Source organism: Brachyistius frenatus, unplaced genomic scaffold, assembly GCF_029030835.1.
Source record: "Brachyistius frenatus isolate BFR_SWC_R1_liver_20210118 unplaced genomic scaffold, ASM2903083v1 Contig_66, whole genome shotgun sequence".
Lineage (NCBI taxonomy): Eukaryota > Metazoa > Chordata > Actinopteri > Embiotocidae > Brachyistius > Brachyistius frenatus.
The window spans coordinates 1,639,651-1,660,000 of record NW_027210665.1 but is presented as its reverse complement, the minus strand read 5'-3'; the positions used below and the strand labels follow the sequence as shown (position 1 = coordinate 1,660,000).

The following is a 20,350-nucleotide window of genomic DNA, read 5'->3' as shown; positions in this document are numbered from 1 at the left end:
CAGAGAGAGAGAGAAGTATCTGTATGTCCGTCTATGGTAAGCAGCCCTCCCCGTTTGTGTTCCAACACCTGGAAAACAGATCAGTCCCACACTGACTTTCGCAGCAGCACGCAGCGGAAAAATGATGCGCAAAACAGTCCGAAGGGGTACACTATAAATAAACTCGGCCCACGCAAAATGTGAAGTATTTGTTTTAGGCTTCCACAACGCGCACCGCTCGGGGAACAGACTCCATTACTTGAAAGATCAGACTCAGCAGTCATCAAAATTTGTGGCTTAAACTGAAAACGAGGTTGAAAACGGAGAGGGTGATCCTTGAAGGCACGGACAGGCCGATTATTTGTAGCCGCATGACGCATGAATCCCACCTTTTGTTTTACGCAATATCATACGGAACCAAAAAAAAACAAAAAACAAACAAACAAACAAAAAAAGCCAATAAAAATGAAAACGGACTAAACCTGACATCATTACTTATTACACTGAAGGAAACCGATAACGTAAAAGGGAAGTCACTTCTCGTTCCCTCCAAAACGAACAATGAACTCAAGGAAGCAAGTGGATCATTGCGTTGTATGTTATTTATTGGGACCTACATATTTATGGATCACTACTGGTAATCCTCAGATGTACTTCCAAATGCAAAGATCTCCAAATGTTTTGTTTTTCATTCTTAAAAAAAACCAAAAACAAAACAAAACAAACAAACAAAAAAAAACGAATCACATTCAACTGCACGTTTTCAGGTGTCCTCTTACCTCGCCGCGCCAATTAAGACCGACTATTATTTTAAACACAACAAAGCTTTTCTTCTCCATGAATGCCCAGTGAAGTAGCCTCCACACCCCCACCACCACCCCCACCAGTTAATCACCTTCTCTGTTCCTTCGAGAGGTCCCAACACCAGGACACCCCCGTCCCGTCCCGTCCCCTCACCCCCCTCCCGCCCAACATACTCGCGCAGTCGGCCGAACAGACGTTTGCGATTCTTTTACCGTGTACCGTGCGCGGATTGGCTGCTGGGGGCTGAAGTGGTCTTTTAGTAGCTGCTTCCCTCACTAAGCTCGTCAATGAGCTGGAGCCAGCCAATATGAGGCACATCGATCGTCCTAAGAGAGCGTCCCCTAATTAGTGCCTGCGTGGCTCCAGGACAGGCAGCAGGCGAGGGGCGGAAGGAAATCTCCCCCGACACGAGTCGTTCTCCTGCGGTGGGGGAGCGTGGTCCCGACAAAGTCCTTTTCCAGGAATAAATATCTCGGTTAAACGCTGCTTTGCTGGTCGTGAAATGCAGTCTGTAGCCCGCAGAGGAGCTTTAAAGAATCGTTAGGTAAGACGATGCAGTTTGGAGCACATCCAAGACGCCTTGCAGCACTTATTTCAATTAAACAGCAACTTTATAAGAAGTGGTTCATGCTGATTGCTGTCGTCCACAATAGTGCAGAGGGGGAGATGACTGAAGTGGAAGTAACATAAATGTTCTAAAGTTGGTAATAGAGTCGAAATTAGTAGATTGCGTTAAAGGCGAGCTGAAACGAATCTCGCCAAGCTAAGAAGAAAATGATGGTGACTGTTATGAGAGGCAGTTTTCAGTATTTTAATATGACTAAAGAATCTGGGGTGACAAAAGATCAGCGCGTATCGGAGGTCCGAGGGGAGAAAAGGGGGGCGGGGGGGGGGGTTGGGGTCCTAACTGGCGCTAAACTGATCCTCCGTGCGCATAGAATATCCCCCTTTAATGCAAAGAGTGCGCACAGCCACGCTCCGTGCAAGAGGGGGAAGACTGTAGCGCAAAGTCTAACCCGAGAACACCTGCAAGACATGGTATGTGTGTCAGTGTGTGTGCGTCAGTGTGTGCGTGTCGCTGTGGTGAAGGGGAGCGAGAAGGAGAGCGCGAGAGAGAGGTGGCACAATGCCAAAGCGGTTTCCATCAACTCGACAGGAAGGTGAGCGGTGCAGTCCCGCGTCCTGTCTCTCTCTCTCTCTCTCTCTCTCCACACACACACCTTTCTCCAACACCACCTTTGGGACCGATGAGACGACTGATCAACGTCCACTCTGTCCAAACAAAGCCCTCCCCGCCCCCACCACCACCACCACCACCACCACCACCACCACAACAACAACACACACACCTCCTGCCACACAAACACACACACACACACACACAGCTGTCACGCCGACACGCACACACCGCGGGGATGCCCTCCAACTGAACTGAGTATAAACGGAGCAGCAACGCTCGCTTGCCTTTGGCAGGGCGAGGCTGGATTCCGTAACCTTGTTTAGCGCAGAAGCTCCGTGTGCGCGCACGCACACGCGTACATACACACTCCTACTCTCGCCCCACAGGCACTCACACTCTTCGTCACACAACAGGGTGCGAAAAGCCTGAATATTCCCCATCGAGGACGGCGCCACTTTCAAGTTCGCTAATCTCTGGGACGTCCTTCTCACCTCCGTCCGGTTGGCAGGACAGTTGTTAAAAAAGGCCAAACTCACGGTCGGATCAGCGTGTGCGTGTCCGTGCGTGTGTTATTTATCAACCACATGCCGCTGCCCCGCCGAAACGCACAAAGACCACCCTATGCGCTATTCTTAGAAGTGGCCGATCCTCTCCCAGTCTCTGCGCACAACACCGGACCATCGCGTTTCGATTCAACCTCACAAGAAGACTGTTTTAGATTTTTTTTTTTTTAAAACGCAGCAAATGGAAACACCGGCTCATTTCAAACATCTTGGCCGTTATGGTACAAGAAAAAACAAGAGTAGGTAGAACACGTTTTCTCTCCTCACGCAGGGGGATTTCACATCGCCAAAGACGCACGTAAACCAAAACATACAATACATTTAGGATTTGTCACTGATTGCCTCACCTGGTTAATTGGTACAAGTTCCAGCCGTGGTCCGCTCGCCCCAACTCACGCCTTTTTCCTGTTTTGCCAAGTTAACTAGGAGGGCAGCGATCCGTGCGTATACGTAGACGAGCCCGGTTACGGTCCTGTCTGCTGGAGACAGACGATCCCGGCCAAAGAAAAAAAAAAAACAACTAAAAGTGTCTAACAGGTTATCGACTTGTCACAAAACAAAACAAGTCTGACAAATAAACCTCTTGGTCTTTATTCTATTGTCTACAGACAACTCTCATCCATTACCCTAAATTTGAAGCAGACTTTTTGCTGCTGAAAATGTCACTTGGGTTTCCATAAAGCAACAACAAAAAAAAAAGATCCTGCGCCGAGGAAAAACAAATGCAGAGAAATCCACTAAAGAAAATCCGTTCAGGTCCTTTCAGTCGGAGAGCAATGCGCCGTACGGCCCGGGCCCCCAAAGGATACAGGTGGCGAGGTCGGCGGATTCGCGGAGAAATTAATTCAGCTCGGCCGTACCTCGCAGCAGCGCCATGTTGGGTTTCAGCGGAGCACGCCGTCCTCGGAAAAAGCCCCTTTCTCCCGCTCTCCGTCACTCCATGTCCTCTCCAACAGCGCAATCCTTGTCTCGGAGGGTTTGCTGAAGGTTATTCCGTGTGGCTCTTCGTCCCGCGTTCGCTTCGAGATTCGTGGAGAACACCCCTGTCGGAGCCCTCAGTTCGCGCCGGGGACGCACGGAGCTGTACGGGGAGTGCCGCACAGAATGGATGAACGCTGCCGAGACCGAGCGACTCGCTCCACTCCCACTCGCGCAGACTCTACCCAGAAGGCCAGTCGGGAGACCGCAATTACCATAAGCCTCCAGCGCACGGCACTGGCTGCGCGCGCACGCACAAACGAAGACACACACACACACACACACACACACACACAGAAGCGAGCACACACATACAGAAGCTCCGCTGAAACTCCAAAACAGGAATAAAGGAGGTTTGAACTGCAGTTATTGGGCGGAAAATAAAACACTGGTCATATTGGTCATGATGTGACACTAATTAAAAAATAACAATAATGAAATGAAAATATATACTTGGCCGAGGAAAAGTTAGATAAAAACATGTAAAGCAAGAGCCAAAGAAGAAGGCCAACCTATGTGATATCGTTTGTACTTCAATGTAGAGAATACAGTCAGGTCAGAATCAGCTTCACTGGCCAATAAGCCAGTTGTATAAAAGGATTCTGACTGTTTCTCGCCCTCAAAGTGGAAGTAGGTGCATGTAGCCTACTGTATATGTAAATCTATAAGAAAACAACTAGGAACAACTCAATGCATCTGTACTGCATGTAAAACTGTTTCCTGTTTGAGTGAAAGTAATTAGGGTGACCTGCAAGGTATCAGTAACCACCAGTCTACAAATAAAACACCTGTCTGTTTAAACATTGTTGACGTTTTGTCCGCACGTCTACGGGGATATATCCAAATTAAATGTCAGTTTAGCTTTTGTATTTCTTTTAAAACCTAAATAAGATAAATCTGCGAAGCACAAGGCAGTGCAGAGACAGAGAGGGGTAGGAGGAGGTGGTGGGGGGGCGGAGAGGGAGGGGGTGAGGGAGGGAGGCAGCTCAAGGCTGGGGCACATCTGTTAAGGCTCCCATGTCAAGTAAAGGAGGAGGAGGCTATGAATATCAAGCCTGAGGTGTGTGCATCATGTGCCTGCATGTATGTGTGTGTGTGTGTGTGTGTGTGTGTGTGTGTGTGTGTGTGTGTGTGTGTGTGTGTGTGTGTGTGTGTGTGTGTAGGAGAGAGACAGAAACGGGATGGAAAGAGAGAAAGGCCTAGCAGACAGACAGACAGACAGACAGACAGACAGACAGACAGACAGACAGAAGCAGAGTAGAAGTACGAGGGAGACTCGGCAATGGAAGGCTGCGTTTGCAACAGCTGCCGAAAGTAGGAGTTGAAACCAGACGGTCACATACAAATAAACACCAAGCTCAAGGAGGACGCACATATGGACGCATTTAAAAGCTAAACTCATCTCGAAGGCCGAACTGTCCAAAAGTTTGAAGTCGGAGGCACGAGGGATCGAGAGAAGCGAAGAGAAAAAGGAAAGGTGGCAGGATGGATGAATTCACGCAGGGAGGAGAACGGAAACTCCCCTTCTTCTATCTGGACAAAGAAACTCCATCAGGCAACTGAGTTTCCGCCTTCAAACCTAAATAAATCCGGGGTGAATTGCGGGGCATGTTTGCTCTGATCAGCTCCACCTTCTACGTCTCATCACTGAGAGTTTGCTCACCACGACCACAGCTGCTGAACCACGACACATCCCAGGCTTTTTTTTTTTTTTTTTTTCTCCCCCCCCCCCCCACACCTAACCTGTTCAATTTGAAAGCAGTGTTTGTGTGAAAACGTTTTCATCCACAATGGAGCAATCAGATTGTTTCCATTCACGTGTTTAATCAATAAGAAAATGGTTTAATGGCTTCTTGCGCCTCCTCTTTAGGTCAATAAACTATAACATTGTGTATCGGAGCCAACATCTGGCAAGAAGTAGGACAGACTCAGCCCGGTTACTCTGCTACGTGTCCGCTGCTCGGTTCCTTCTTCCTCTTTATTGCCACACTTCATGCGACCAGACACGTTTATTTGTTGCTATTTGCATAAATTTCTGTTTTCAGACAACTGAAGCAGTATGAATTAATGAGTTGACTCCCGTTCTCTGCTACAATAAGGCTGCATTCAGAATGTACTTCAAGATCAAAAAATAGATTAAAAAAATCAGTACCTCCAACCGCACACGACTATAGAAGTCATTTCTTCCTCCTCCAAGGACTGTTTTCCTAAATTTCCTGTGTCTTTTCACCCGGACGCCAGATTGTCGTTATTTATACGACCACTAGAGGTCGCTCAACTTTATGACGTAGCTTTGTCGTAATAAGACGTTTACACAAAAAGATCCGCGGGGTGTTTTTTGTTTTTTTTGTCTAAAAATAAAAAAAATGTCGTTTCCTTTTCAATGAGGCTCATCCATCGAGGCAAGACGGGTTTCCACGTAGAGGGCTCTTACGAACAAAAACAACAAAAAAGTTCAATTTGGCTCAGCCTCTGCTGGATCGCAGACATCATCTGATACCACGCTGCGGTGTCCAGTTAAACCCAGTGCCAGGGCTGACTCCTCCGCTGCTGCGCCGAGACTCCAGTCAAATCACAACTCGGCGCTTCCCCCGACACGCGAAAGAGAGACGGAGCTGCAAACGTACGGCACCTGCCATTCAACCGGGTTTCTCCTCCGGTTGTGGACGGATGTGGATGGACGTTGTTGACGTGAGCAGCTCTTTCCTAAAACAAATAGAAAAAAAAAAACACTGGAGAATATTACTGAAAGACCGTTGAACTCGAAAACCGCGCCGCAACGTACAATTTCATACTCCGCTGTAATGTGGTCTTGTTTTATTTCCACTCCCCGTCCACGATGGACCGTTTGGACCTGGACGCAACGCACGAGACGGAGGGAACGATTGAAACGTGCTCAGGACGCACGGACATCTTTGGAAGATTGTTGTTGTTTTTTTTTTAGTCCGACGAACTCGACGAGAAGCCGAGACCTCCTTAGCTCTGCATTCTTGACCGCGAGCCGAGGACGTTGACGTATCTGAAGAGAGAGAGAAAGCGACCCAACTACACGTCATGCTTTACACGGTCACGCGGCCCTCATCCCACCAGCCGACTCGTCTCTCTGTAGCCGAACCAGCCCTGCGTTTGGTTCCTCTGGAACACTAGCCTCTACCTGCAGCACTGGCTGTTTGTGCAAATAATGGCCTGTGAAGGGATTTTGCTGTGCTGCTTTTCAGAACTGTCAGCGGGGATGGTTTTTAAATGCCCCCCCCCCCCGCCCCCCGAAAAAAACAAAAACAAAAAAACAGTCTGCTTTAGTATGAATAGAAAACACCTATCAGGTGTTGAACGGTTAAAACAGAAGCGTCCTAACGTCACGCACGACCTGCAATCACGCAGCAGCGTCCGAAAAGAGAGAAATCAAGGCACACGCGGGGTCTTTCCTCACTCTCTCCCTCCCGCTCTGAGTCAGAGGGCGTTGAAGGCAAAGCGGCTCTCTCCATCACTCACTGGAAAACTGGATTAGGATGAATATTGCTCTGAGAAACCGCAGGGCAAACCAGATTTCTGGCGCTCAACACAAAAACACACAGTCGTAGCTTCAGAAAAACACCTCAGCCGAGAGTCTCAGGGAGACACAAAAACAGGTCTGGAGAGCGAGTGCAGCTCTTTTTTCTTTTCTTTTCTTTTTTTTTTTTTTATTTTATTTTCCTTTTTATGGCTGCGCTTTTATGGCTGTGTGTGAACTTTGTGGTTTGAGAAGCCCAGCCTGAGAACAGCGTGTGCCTTTGAAAGCGCTCACGGTGACGAAAGAACGTGCTGAAAGCTGCGATCCCTTCCTCGAACTGTCATTTTATGCCTTGTCGGGGACTCATGCATAGGTGTGCGTCTCGTAAAAATCAAAACGGCGTGAACGTGCTCACGCACCCACGCACGCACGCACGCACACACGCACACACACACACACACACATATATACACATACACACACATACTCGGATGCATCCTGGTGTAGAAAGAAAGTGCCGCACTCTGGGAGGTCACTGTGATCCAGCCATCTGCTGTTGCAATCAGACAGTGAGGCAAAAACACCAAATTCACATGTGCACCCTCGGCACACGTTTTGTCAGATATATACACGCGCCTAAAAGCAGAGAGAGAGAGACACACACACACACACACACACACACACACACACACACACACACACACACACACACACACACACACACACACACACACACACACACACACACACAAAAAAGCACTCAGCCCCGACACACATTCTGCAAGGGCTGCCTGCCAACACACCAACGAGCACGACACACACAGACGCACGCGCGCGCACACGCGCGCACACACACACGCTCAGTCGGCAGGCTCAGATTGCAGGAAGCTCTTTGCACGCAGCTCAGTCCACAGCAGCCGGTACTAATCAGCACAATCCACCTGCAGATCGTTATGGATCGCTTACTGCAACTCACACACAGAACAGTGACTAGCACGCACAAGCTCAGGCATGTGCACGTGTACAATCAATAGATCTATGCTTCGCAACAACACACTATTAAAAAAAAAATTTAAAAAAAAAAATACTTAACGCACACTCCGCACTCAAGCTTTGCTCACTTTAAAACTTATATTCCAATAAAGTGTGTGTGTGTGTGTGTGGGGGGGGGGACTCATTGTGTATTTATGACCGTCAACAGTGACTTTTAGCGAGCGGATCAATTGAGAGAAATCAATTGTCTAATCTATGATTCAAAGATCCGCCTCGTGTAGGACTTGAAATTGCTCTGATGCAGGCGACTAAAATATCAACACGGCATCGCTCTCTCTCTCTCACTCACTCTCTCTCTCTCTCTTCCCCGCTGTCACACAAAATCGCACGCACGCACGCGCGCGCGCACACACACACTCACACTGGCACGCACATTCATACGCCCCCACCGGTGTTGTAGGGCTAACCGGTTCCCCACAGGCGCGCCACGCTGTGTTAGCGCGGCCTCACCGGGGATAATTACAGCCTGGCGCGGCAGGGCGAGCGTGGCTCCGAGCCAAACACGGCTGCTCGCGAGAGAGGGAGAGAGGGAGAGAGAGAGAGAGAGTCTCCAATAATTGGAGCACTGAGAGACATGAAACTATAGATTAAGCCCTAATCAATAAGCTGCTAAATTCATCGATGCAATCAATCAGTAGGCCCGTGACATAAAATAACCAGAAGGATCAGTCACACTTGTCTTATTCCGACCTTGGGGATCATAAACAGTAATCCTCCCCATTCCCCCCCCCCCCCCTTCGAAATTGCGCGCGCAGAAACAGTCGCGTCATTTTTTTTTTATATTTTTTTTTTTAGAGAATAAAGATGAAAACCTTCAAACGAACCTTATCTGAGAGGAAGGAGAAGCGGTGGCGGCTCTCAGCGCAGCACAAGAAAGATCCCCCCTCCCTCCTCCTCCTCCTCCTCCTCCTCCTTCCCCTCCCTCCCTTCCCTCATCCTCCCCTCCCTCTCTCTCGTCTGTCGGCCTCTGTCGAGTTCCGCTCATAACCTCGCCACCCACCCTCCCAGCTCCCCGCCTCTCCCTGCTTTCCGCTGCTGGCGGGGAGCGCAGACACACATACACACACGGAGCGAGACGCGCACACACACACACACACACACACACACACACACACACACACACACACACACACACACACACACACACACACACACACACGGAGCGAGACGCACACACATACACACACACGGAGCGAGACGCACACACATACACAGACGGAGCGAGACGCACACACACACACACACACACACACACACACACACACACACACACACACACACACACACACACACACACACACACACACACACACACACACACACACACACACGGAGCGAGACGCACACACACACACACACACACACACACACACACGGAGCGAGACGCACACACATACACACACGGAGCGAAACACACACACACACACACACACACAGCGAGACGCACACACACACACACACACACGGAGCGAAACACACACACACACACACGGAGCGAGACGCACACACACACACACACACGGAGCGAGACGCACACACATACACACACGGAGCGAGACACGCATAGATACACACACACAGAGCGAGACGCACACACTCCTCTTTATAGCTCTCTCGCTCTGACACGCACCCACAAGCACACACACACACACACACACACACACACACACACACACACACACACACACACACACGCACACGCACACACAGATGACACACTCACAGGCAGGCAGCGTCAATAAAAAGCCCAGCGCTGTGAGAGGCCGCCGGCACTCCACTCCCCCCTCCTGCCACTGCGATTAGCGGAGGCTGGCTGGCTGGGGAGAGGCGCCCCTCTGTTATCTGGGGCGGTGGCAGCCTGTGTGTGTTGAGAGAGAGAGAGAGAGAGAGAGAGAGAGAGAGAGAGAGAGAGAGAGAGAGAGAGAGAGAGAAAGAGCGAGCGAGCGGGCGGGTAGAGAAAGAGATTAATTTAACTCTTTCGGGGCAGGATCGCAGCGCTTGAAGCGCCGCTCGCTCCTGCGCTGTGCTCCGGCAGCAGCAGCAGCAGCAGCAGCAGCAGCACAGCCGAGCTTATATCACACAGCGCGCCGGGAAATACGGACATTAAACACACGACTCTCACGTAAAAGATATCAATAAGGCAGGATCGCAGCTACCGAGGTCACGTCCAAGGTGACGTGACCTCGAAATTTGATGAATTATTCCACAGTTTCACGTATCTGCATGTGGAGTTTTTGGACAATTAATCCTGATATTTTGGGGGCTCAAATGCTTCAAAATGTGACTGACATTAGGGGCAAAAAGAGAAAAAGAATCCTGCACATATTCCCCAGAGTGCAGGGAGGGCCTTCAGACAATATTTTTGACCAAATGGATAATTTAAGACTAATAGATTAATTGGACGGGAAAATTCTGGAGAGAAAAATGTCAAATATTTGCTTATATATTCTCCAGATTAAAGAATATAAAGAAAACACTTGCCACCCTTATATGGAGACTACATTATAACACGCTGAGCTTTGAAAACCTGACTTTTGAGTTCAGCTATTTGTTACATAATTACAAAGTGCTGCTCCTGCACCATTAAGCAGTTTCATTCAGTTCTGCTCTGAGCAAAGGATCACAGACACAGGGTCAGTCTGGAGAGGAGATTTTTTTTAAAAACCATACCAGTCATCCACATTAAAAAAAAAACAAAACCAAAAAAAAGACTAAAAGCCTAGAAGCGTTTTGTTTGTTGGACTTGTGGTAAAAATAAAAATGCTGTGCAGCACAGAGTGATTCAACTAGTATGTGCGCCTATAGACACCACATGAAAAAAGTAAAGAGCTATAGCTGTTCCTGTTGTTGTTGCTGCGGAGGTGTAGTTTTCTTTAGACGGATTACATCATTTCAGTTGTAGAGCTTTGTGCTTTGAAATGGTGAATAATCAGGGTGGAGCCATTCAAAATTCAGCTGCAGAAGTTTGTCTCCACACATATTCAGGCAGGTGAGAGTTTAAGGTTAAAGGTCATCACGGAAGAGGAAAAAAAACAACATCATTTCTGATTGTGAAATTACAATTTGACAATACATTTATCTATATTTCTATTTTCACGCCTTTGTTCTTATAGGCGAGTCTTTGTGTTTGTTTGTACACTGGTTGACAGTTGAAATATAATAAAGGGATTTTTTTTTTTTTTTTAACTTTTGTAGTATTTTATTGTGTTTTTTATCACCTTCTCACTAAATGGCTGGATTAAGACCCAAGGGCAAAATATTTGATGTCGAGCAGCTGTTGTTGTTTTAAAACCTCATTTTGACGCAAGGCCCCTCCATAATCCGAAATACCAAAAACTGCAGGGTCATTTGATGAACACGAAGTAGCCCAGTTCAACTGGTTTCACTGCCTTCGGGGTATCAAAGAGAGGCTAAAAGGGGGCAGCTCTATTTGTTTGACATTTGTTTTGTTTCTTTAATGGGTTTTGTTCTGGTTTGGGACTTTTGTGATCGGCCTTCATCTCTCCTCAAGTCAATCTCCATCTGCAAAAAGTAACGACAAAAAGCCCCAAAGGTACCAGAATAAAGGAAGAGATGCAAAAATAGGTAAAAGTATTTACAGGATAAGTTATTATATGTTAGGAGAGAACTGTTGAGCAAAACTGGTTTATTAATTGTTGACACGTTCCTTCACGCTGAAAAGTCCTTGTGATTCATTTTCAGTTAATCCCGTGTATAAAATCCTGCTGCCGTAAATTTAATAGTGTACAAAATGTGCATCAATCCACTCCTATCTGGGTAACGTTTACCAAAAACTGCGGGTGCCGGGTCTCTTTATATAACAAAAAAAAAAAAAAAAAAAAAAAAGAATTTATAATTATACATTGTTCAATAGGAGCCTTGAGCAAAACTAGTTAATTAAAACATTTGATGTAAGGGGCTAAACAACAACCCTCAACTCAATTATTTATACTTTTAAGGCATCACTCATGCAGGCTGTAATCTCCCCATTAACCTTCTGCAGCCTCATTTTTTACTGTAAACAGCGGGTGAGCTGGGTTTAGGAGGGTTACAGCCTCCTCCACGCCGCTGCCTGTAAATACTGCCGGGGCTCTAATAAACAGCAGACGAGGCTTCCGTGGAAGCAGCCACACAAACAGCCATCAGGCCTGTATCCTTTTTCCCTGCGAGGTGACAAGAGCTCCAGCTTGTTTTTCAGCGTCTGGGCTGCTGCTGCGCTGTCGCCTCTCGCTCTCCCTCTCCCTCTCTGTGTGCGTCACAGCTAGGTCATGGCCGGACTCCAACAATGGCTCCGGTTTCTCGAGCCACACGTACACGCGCAACACACACACACACACACACACACACACACACACACACACACACACGCACACGGCTCCAGGAGCGCACAAACACAGATCTGACAAATGATAGGGTGGCGAGGCGAGGCGAGGCGAGCTAATAGTAGGCAGTGCGCCTGCCGACATGCCCGTGGGCCGCGGGTGTTAAATTGTATCCAATTACGGCGCATGCGACGATATGAGGGGGGAATAATAATTCTTCTTGCGTGACAGGGAGATTCGCTTATTTCACGGGATCTTTATATGAAGGGGGAGCAGGGCTCGAAACGTTCAAGCGTCTGAGGGAGAGCTGTGTGAATGTGTGTGGAAGGAAAGGGGAAAGGGAAAAAAAAAAATCAAAAAAAAAAAAAAATCAGGTTTTCTGGAGGACATGGCGCGCATATTCCATTAATCAAAATCCAGTTAACCGTATTTGGAGACAGGCAGGGGCCAGAAGGGTCCGACCAATAATTAATATCCATTATTTAAGCAGACCAGGTCTAAAAGATTCATACAGGCACACGCACACATAAACGGACAAACAGCTCACAGGAGGCAGGGCTGTAGCGGGAGGGAATGAAGGATGGCATCAATGTGAAAATGAAATAAACACGCCCAGTCTCAGCTTTGTTATGAAATGTCTCTCCTGCTCATTTATTTGATGGAGTGCACAGTCAAGTAAAACCAGCAACGGCGCCAAAAGAGGGGAAGGGGCCGATGCGATGTGCGGGTGTCGCTCGTCGACGGGACTTCCCGTGACCTGCAAAACTCAAGGTCGCACGCTGGTGTCACCGACGCCCAGAAGAAAAGTTGACACGCCCAAGGGAGAGAGGGGTCGAGTGTCGGTTCATTAGTTCAACTCGTGAGAGGCGGCGGCGGCGGCGGCGGCTGACTGCGCCGACACCGATTGAAACCACGGAGAAATTGGAAAAGCCCGATGGGCTGTGGTTGAATACAAAATGACTCCATTATCCTGCCGCTCGCACATCTCAGCTACGTCCCCTCAGCGCCACCGATCAGAGGCCGTCGCTACGCCGTGGGTGCAGCGTGCGTCATCTTCTCCGACCTGTTCTGACAGGCGCGTGTGCGTGTGGATGCATCTGTGCGGGTGTTCGTTTGACTAATAACATCTTTTCCTTTAAACTCGCTCGTGAGGAAATGTGAGCTGAACGAGGCTTTGCTCGACTGTCACGCCGGAGCGGCGGGTTTTGGACCGTCGAGAAATATTTTCCTTCACTGTCCGGTCCGAGGCACGTAGAAAAATAGAGTGTACAACTTAAATATATACAGTTCATTGATCTGTTATAAATACAAACAAGCGTAACCTTTTGTAAAAAAAAATAAAAATAGAAAACAACCTTTTTAAAGGAATACTTTTGCGAAAATTGCAACAACAGTAACGTCATACGCAAAGACACAGCCAGAAAGCAAATACTGTCTGAGGAAGGAGACGCTGGTGCTTTGGGACTCGTGTGCCCCGCTGAGTTGTCTCGACTGTTTTTTTTGTTTTAAAAAAAAAAAACACCTTGTGTATTTCTACGATACACCCCCCCCCCCGCCCCCTCCCCGCCACCCTCCACCTCCCCTATTGGCAAGAAAATTGTTCAATATTGGGATCAATCTCAGGGTAGAGCAAGACGCTCTCACATCTGGCACACGGGGTGCTTTTTAAAGACCTGCTTTTGAACTCATCCCCTGCAGAGAAGTGAAAAGGTAAATTGCTCCGAATGCTAAAGGAACACCTTGTTATGATTGCCTTTCAGCAGTCCTTTATGTTGTTTTTTTTTTTTTTTTTTGTGTTGTTTTTTTTTTTCAAACTTATTTTTCTGCCGTGGTGCGGAGAGCGAAATCGTTTCGAGACCTTTGGGATGCAGCAGATGCCTTTAGAGCGCTCCCATCCCTGCTTCCCTCCGACGCTAGTATTGCAGGGAGCTGCAGCTCTGCTCAGTATGTGTGGTGTGTGCGTCTTTAGGATATTAAATAGTAAAGGATGGGGATTAATAATGGAACCTGACAGCTCATCTCCGGCTTCTATCTGCCTGACTGTCCCCCCAATCTTCCCTTCCCTACCTCCTTTTTCCTGCTTCTCACTTTCTAATCCGCTGCGTTTCTCTCTGGCTGTGACCCTCCTCCGTGCTCCTTCCCTTCATCGCTTTTTGTCTGCCTCCCTATCTCCCGCCCGCTCTCTCAGGGCCCTCGGTCTTTCAGGGTCATGTCGGGGGAGTAGAAGAGCACGTTGGTGTCGTCGTCATCGCTGAGGTCGACCAGGTCAGCCTGCGTGTAGCGCACCGCCCCGGGGTAGTACTCTCCGATTCGAGTTCTGTCACAGAGTCGTGACTGCAGAGCCAGCTAGAAAGAGGACACACAACGTAGTTTGGGATTAGTACACTCTGTCTGCGCCGGTGTGAAAAAGTATGTTCAGCTTGAAAGGCATCTTTTCCCGCTACATTCTGACCGTCCCATTTATACACTCGTGCTGGTGTTTTACACGCTTAAAAAAAGAAAAAAAAAAAAAAAAAGAAAAACCCGATTCCTTAGGTTGATCGTTCTGAAAATGCCGGCCGTTTGTTGAACTTCACCTTCACGAAAAAAATAAAATAAAATAAAAATATTATCAAGAAAAGGTTGAGCAACCGCCAACGTTATGCGAACGTTCCTCCGTGACGTAGGCGAGACGATCTCTCGTCGATGCTTGTTTTGATTTCCTCTGGAAACTGAAGCCAGTTGTTTTCGCTTTCCACTTACATAAAAGTACAGTACTTCAAAGAATGTGGAGGAAACGCTGACCAACACAGAGGAATATGATATAACTTCAATGAGCAACTGGGACTTGAAGAAGAAAAATGTGCGGCACACTTTGTCGTGCGCTTGTATATTGGAAACAGGAGGAAATAAGTGTCCAATTAAAGCTCAGTAGGTGAATTACGTGCTGAAGGTTCAGACCTATAACAAGCAATAGAGAGCAGGGATGGGGACACGCCTTTTTAAATATTCAAATAGTCATTAAAATATAAAAAATAAATGAGTATATGTGACTATAGTTCTTCCTTATTTCCCGTTTTCACTGGTGCCTGGTTGTAGAGCATCACTCCCGTCAGAGCGTGGCAGTAATGTGCCTAGAAGTTGTAACTTTAAAGAACAGAAAGAGCAGAAGAAGTCGTTGCTACCGGGCTCGCGGCTTCGGAAGCGAACGCTCTGTGAGATCTGACGCCCCGGCGCGAACAGGGGAAACGGGCAGAGGACAGCGTGGCCGTCAAAAGAGTTCGTAACTCTTTAGAAACCAAAAAAAAAAAAAAAATGAAGATGAGCTGCAGTCAAACTCTGCAGGTGAAGCTGGCAGATCGTCAACAGCAAAACACGAAGAGTCAATGAAAAAGTCCAACAGCTCAGAGCGATTTGCAAATAGTATCTTTGCTTGACCAGCGAGCTGGTTACTTTGTTTCTAGTTGATGCATCCTAAAGGGACCTTCGGTTAATTCTGAAACTATTGTAGCTGCCTTTAGCCAATCAGCCTTTAGCCAATCAGCCTTTAGCCAATCAAGCATTTAGCGCGTCATCAAGCTGTAAACAACAGATACCTTCCCCCAGAGGGGAGGCGAGTTCAACGCCACGTCGGTAAATAACCGCTGCAGATTTTTTGTTGTTGTTTAGGCCTTGTTATTTGCTCGCGTTGTCACAACTTTTTGTTTTGCTTCGTGGAGCCCGCATCACCACCGTCGGCGTTTGAAACCACCGGTTGACTTCTTCGCACCGAGCCGACCCGACCGTAGCAGGTCGAGCAAAAACACTGGTAGAACTTCGTGTTAGTTTCTCTGGAAAGTGAAAGCTGGAACCGTTTGAAAATCAAGTAATTGCCCTTGTGAGAACTTTGTAGAGTTGTAAAATCCAGTGTGATTGTAATTAGACACAACTGTGCAGCGCGTTGACATGCGATGAATCCCGAGACTCTCAGATCTGTTCGATAAAATGTCCTTTCCTTGATTGTATTTAATTGCTTCTCTAAAAATCCGCTCCCGTTTTAAGGCAGCGTGTTTTTGATCCAAATGCCCGCTTAAGGTGGACACACCTGTTCCGTATGAAAAAAATAACCAATCACACAGTGTAGATATCATTAATGCATCAATATGGGTTCTGTCAGGCAACTGAAACCGATCTGATCGATACCCACGACCAAGTTAACGGTTCGAATTCATGATCAACAAACATTTTGTATGAAATATCGAATATTACTACTTTAGGAATTTAAAGTTTCTGAATCATGAATTTGGCTGTTTTACATTTATATTTACAAATTTTGCAGATTCGTTTTTCCAAAGCGATGTAAAAGTGCAATCCGAGCCGACATCGCTCCTGAAGGGATTTCGATGACCAGTGAAGTTTGGGAACTTGTTCTAACACCACAGGACCACACAGGAGAGGAGGTTTAAAAGCTCACAGTGAAAATAGGACCAGTCGTTCCTTAATTTGCAGATTGTGTGAAAAAGAACTCTCATGCAGCTGAATGAGAGCATTCAGGTGGGTGGGTAGTCGGTACTCTGTAGACAAGCATTAGTGACTTGAACTTAAACAGGAAGCCAGAGGAGAGTAATGGAAAGTGGAATGACACGAGCCGTCTCTGGTTGGTTGGACCACAGATGTGCTGCTGCATTTGGGATCTTTTTCATTACACATGCTGGCAGCCCTGCCGGAAGAGGATGCAATACAAAACGCAGTATAAGTGATGGCAGAGAGAAAGGGAACGAACAGAGGTTCAACCAGCTGAGACGCAGCAGACTAACAAGGCGACGTCCGCCCCTCTTCTTAATACGTGACAGCTGTGATGCACAGCTTTGATGATTACTGGCCAAATTACAAAAACGACCTGAAAAACAGCTCAGGCGGCCGCACGTTGTTTCCACCCGTGAATTTTTTTAAATGTTTTTAATTAAGCTTGCTCTTTGTCAAGATCGCAGGGATATATATATCATATATGGATTCAGAGCAGCTTTTTTTTTTTTTTCCTGCGTGCACCCTCATATTCGTACGGAGGGAGACGTGAGATGCGATCTCCTTGCAGAGCCACAGGCGGTTCAGCTGTATGGCTAGAATGCAGATCAATATCAGGGAGGGAGCGAGGGAGCGAGGGAGCGAGGGAGCGAGACGTAGAGTGGGCAACACAGGTGGGAGGGAGAGGCTACACAAAAGGAGAGAGGCAAAAATAATGTAAGAGAGATAAATGCCAGAGATGCTGTAACAGGGTGCCGAGAACAGAGGAGACTGGGGAAGAGACACGCAGAGCACAAAGAGAAAGAGATGGGAAGAGAGAGGGAGGACGAGAAGAGTCACAGTGCTGTGGAAGGAAAGACCAAAAAACAAGAGATGCCCGCCGGAGAGACGGCAACATGTTTCACATGCAACAAAGGAAAATTAGAACAACTAAAGAAATCAAAACGACGTGTTTATGTGCGGGTTGTGAAATATCGGGAGCCTCCGACCACCTGATTGACACATGGGACCTAAAATACTGATTTTCAGGGGGTTGTCAAAAAAAAAAAAAAAAATGGCTATTTATTTTCTATTTATCTGCACGACAAGGTTATGTCGTTTTCCAAAATCTTTTTAGTTTTTAAAAATAGCACAATAGAAATATAATGCAATCAAGAGTATCGAACAATAGAGCGTGATTTCCGGGACGTCCACCGCGTCACTCGGCACGAGTCAAAAGTTCAAGGGACGTGCTGCTAAATTTGCAAGCTGACATCGGTTATCCGCCCAAATGTAACGTGAGCTTATAAATAAATGTCAAAGAGGATTTGGTTTCACTGCCAAAAAGTTGAGGATGGCAGCACTGGAAACGCCAGCGACGGAGGACAGGCAGTCTGACTGGCGTTTCGGCCGCCCACTCGGCTATCGTACCGACGCCGCTCTCGCAGCAGGACTCGTCCCGGCTCTGACGGGAATGATTCCTCCGGAGGCGAACGTTCAACTCCAAACAACAACCCCGTAAGTCTTTTGAGCAAGCGGCTGATTACAGACCCACGGTTGCGTTTTAAAGCTAAGCGACCTCTAGTGGTCGTAATTTAGTGGTCTGGAGAAGTGACACGGGTTCAGATGACGTCCAGGAAAGGGGGAGATGAGATGGGCTGGCTGGATGGGTCGATTCAAGAGTGGGCGTGGATGAAGGAGACCAGAGTTGGCTTTCCGTTTCCCAAACACTGGTCAGGACAAGCTTTTAAAACCACGTTTACTGTTGCCATGACGACGATGAACACTGCATAATGCTGGATGCAGGAGACCACTGTTTGCTTCCCCCTTCCGATCATTAGTCGGGACAGTTTTTATTTTTTAAACCACATTTACTGTTTCCAGGACGACGGAAATTGCATAACTTTGGGAGCAGAAGACCGCTGTCTTTTCCCACTTCCAACCACCAGGACAGTTTTTTTTTTTTTTTAAAAACCGTTTCCCGTTTCCATGATGTCGAACATTGCATAACGCTGGATGCAGGAGACAGTCGTTCCCTTCCAATTTCCACACATGAATTGGACAGGTTTTTAAAACCATGTTTACTGTTTCCATGACGACGAACACTGAAAATCTCGATGCAGGAGACAGTTGTTCGATTCCCATTTCAAAATACGATTTGGGACAGTTTATTTTTTTTAAACTGCGATTACTGTTGCCATGACGATGAAGGTTGCATCACTTTAAGGAAGTAGTAGTGCACAACATGGATTGGGTCATCATTTTTTTTTTTTTAATGTTTTTAATACTTCAATTATCTTTCCCTAACCCAGACTAAGTGTTTTTTTGTTTTTTTATTGTTTTTTTTTTTTTATGCCTAAACCCAAGCAAGGGTGTTAATTTAGTTTTTAGGGGAAGAACAACCAACATATACGGTCGTATGGGTTGGATGCGTGTTGGATGCGCTTCGGCTCATCTGGCTCAGATTAAGGTGTCCGGCACCAGCCTGGCTCCGCCAAACTATTCTCACAGCTTTGGTTTTCCGATGTGATCATAGTCTGGATACGCTGTTCGTATAAGCGTTTGCTCAGCCACTCTGACGGGCACACAAAGGGTTAAGTGTGTTGATGCTTGAGGTCAAAGTGTTTTTTTTCCCTGTGTGTTAAACATTTTTCAACTCTCTATGACCGGAAAAAAATGCTGAAGGTTCAGTGCCCAGTGCTGTGCTCCCATTTAAACAATTCTTAAAAATATGCTGCACTCAGGGAAAAACGCTTTGGTGCAAAGAGCCTTGGTCGTTGCTGCGGTGGCAGCGTCGGCCAGTTTCGGCGCATGCTGATTGGTTAAAGGGTGCTCAAATAGTTTCAAATTAACCCGAGGTCAACACCCAGCTGGACTGAACGACTGAACGATTCCCTATGGAGCGTATCCAGACCCATATATTTACACAGCGAATTTGGGGTCTGGGTACGCCAGGTTATTCCGCCACAGGGTTAGACACAAAAACAAACGGTAGATGTGCAGTTGCTGGCTTGATGCGAAAAGAGGAAAGCCAGTATATTTTGCCTGCAGGAGAGATCAAAGTTTGCTGCTTTTTGAGACGATCACAGGGGTCGATTTTCATGATCTGAATCTCTATTCAATAAACATCTATAAAGGGCTTTATTTTCAGGATCTTATTCCAGTACACCAATGCGCCAAACCATTCAATCAAGTTTGTAGTCCCCTGAAACGCAGTATAAAACATAACTCTAAATTAAGCCCACTGATTTAAAAGGTCGTTGCCTGAAGGAAAAAAAAAAAAAAAAAAAATGGAGAGAAAGTGTGTGGGAGAATGCAGCACTTTTTACTTGAAAAACTTAACAGCTACAATTTGGAAACATGTTACCGTCTTGTGCCTGAAAATAAATAATAATTTGGCGGTTATTTTTCCGACCATGTTTTTACTGATGGTTGTTTTTATTAAGCCGATTTATAGACGTGCTAGATTCAGAAAGCTCCCCCTCCGGTCTTGTGTCTTTGGAAACAGTGGAATCCCACT

At 47.0% G+C, this 20,350-nt stretch overlaps 2 protein-coding genes across 4 annotated transcripts in view; both read right to left on the bottom strand.

Moving 5' to 3' along the window:
- bcor (BCL6 corepressor) overlaps positions 1–3,791 on the bottom strand; it is a 36,133-nt gene extending 32,342 nt beyond the window's left edge. For both annotated transcript variants that reach the window (XM_069707037.1, XM_069707039.1), the window contains exon 1: positions 2,874–3,791. The gene's annotated coding sequence lies outside the window, so the exon portion shown is untranslated. The remainder of the gene's footprint in view (positions 1–2,873) is intronic.
- Positions 3,792–13,954: 10,163 nt separating this feature from the next.
- Positions 13,955–20,350, bottom strand: part of LOC138625827 (cyclic AMP receptor-like protein A) — a 55,053-nt gene continuing 48,657 nt past the window's right edge. For both annotated transcript variants that reach the window (XM_069707034.1, XM_069707035.1), the window contains exon 13: positions 13,955–14,715. In XM_069707034.1, the coding sequence (XP_069563135.1) occupies positions 14,554–14,715 (162 nt within the window). In that variant the 3' untranslated portion in view covers positions 13,955–14,553. The remainder of the gene's footprint in view (positions 14,716–20,350) is intronic.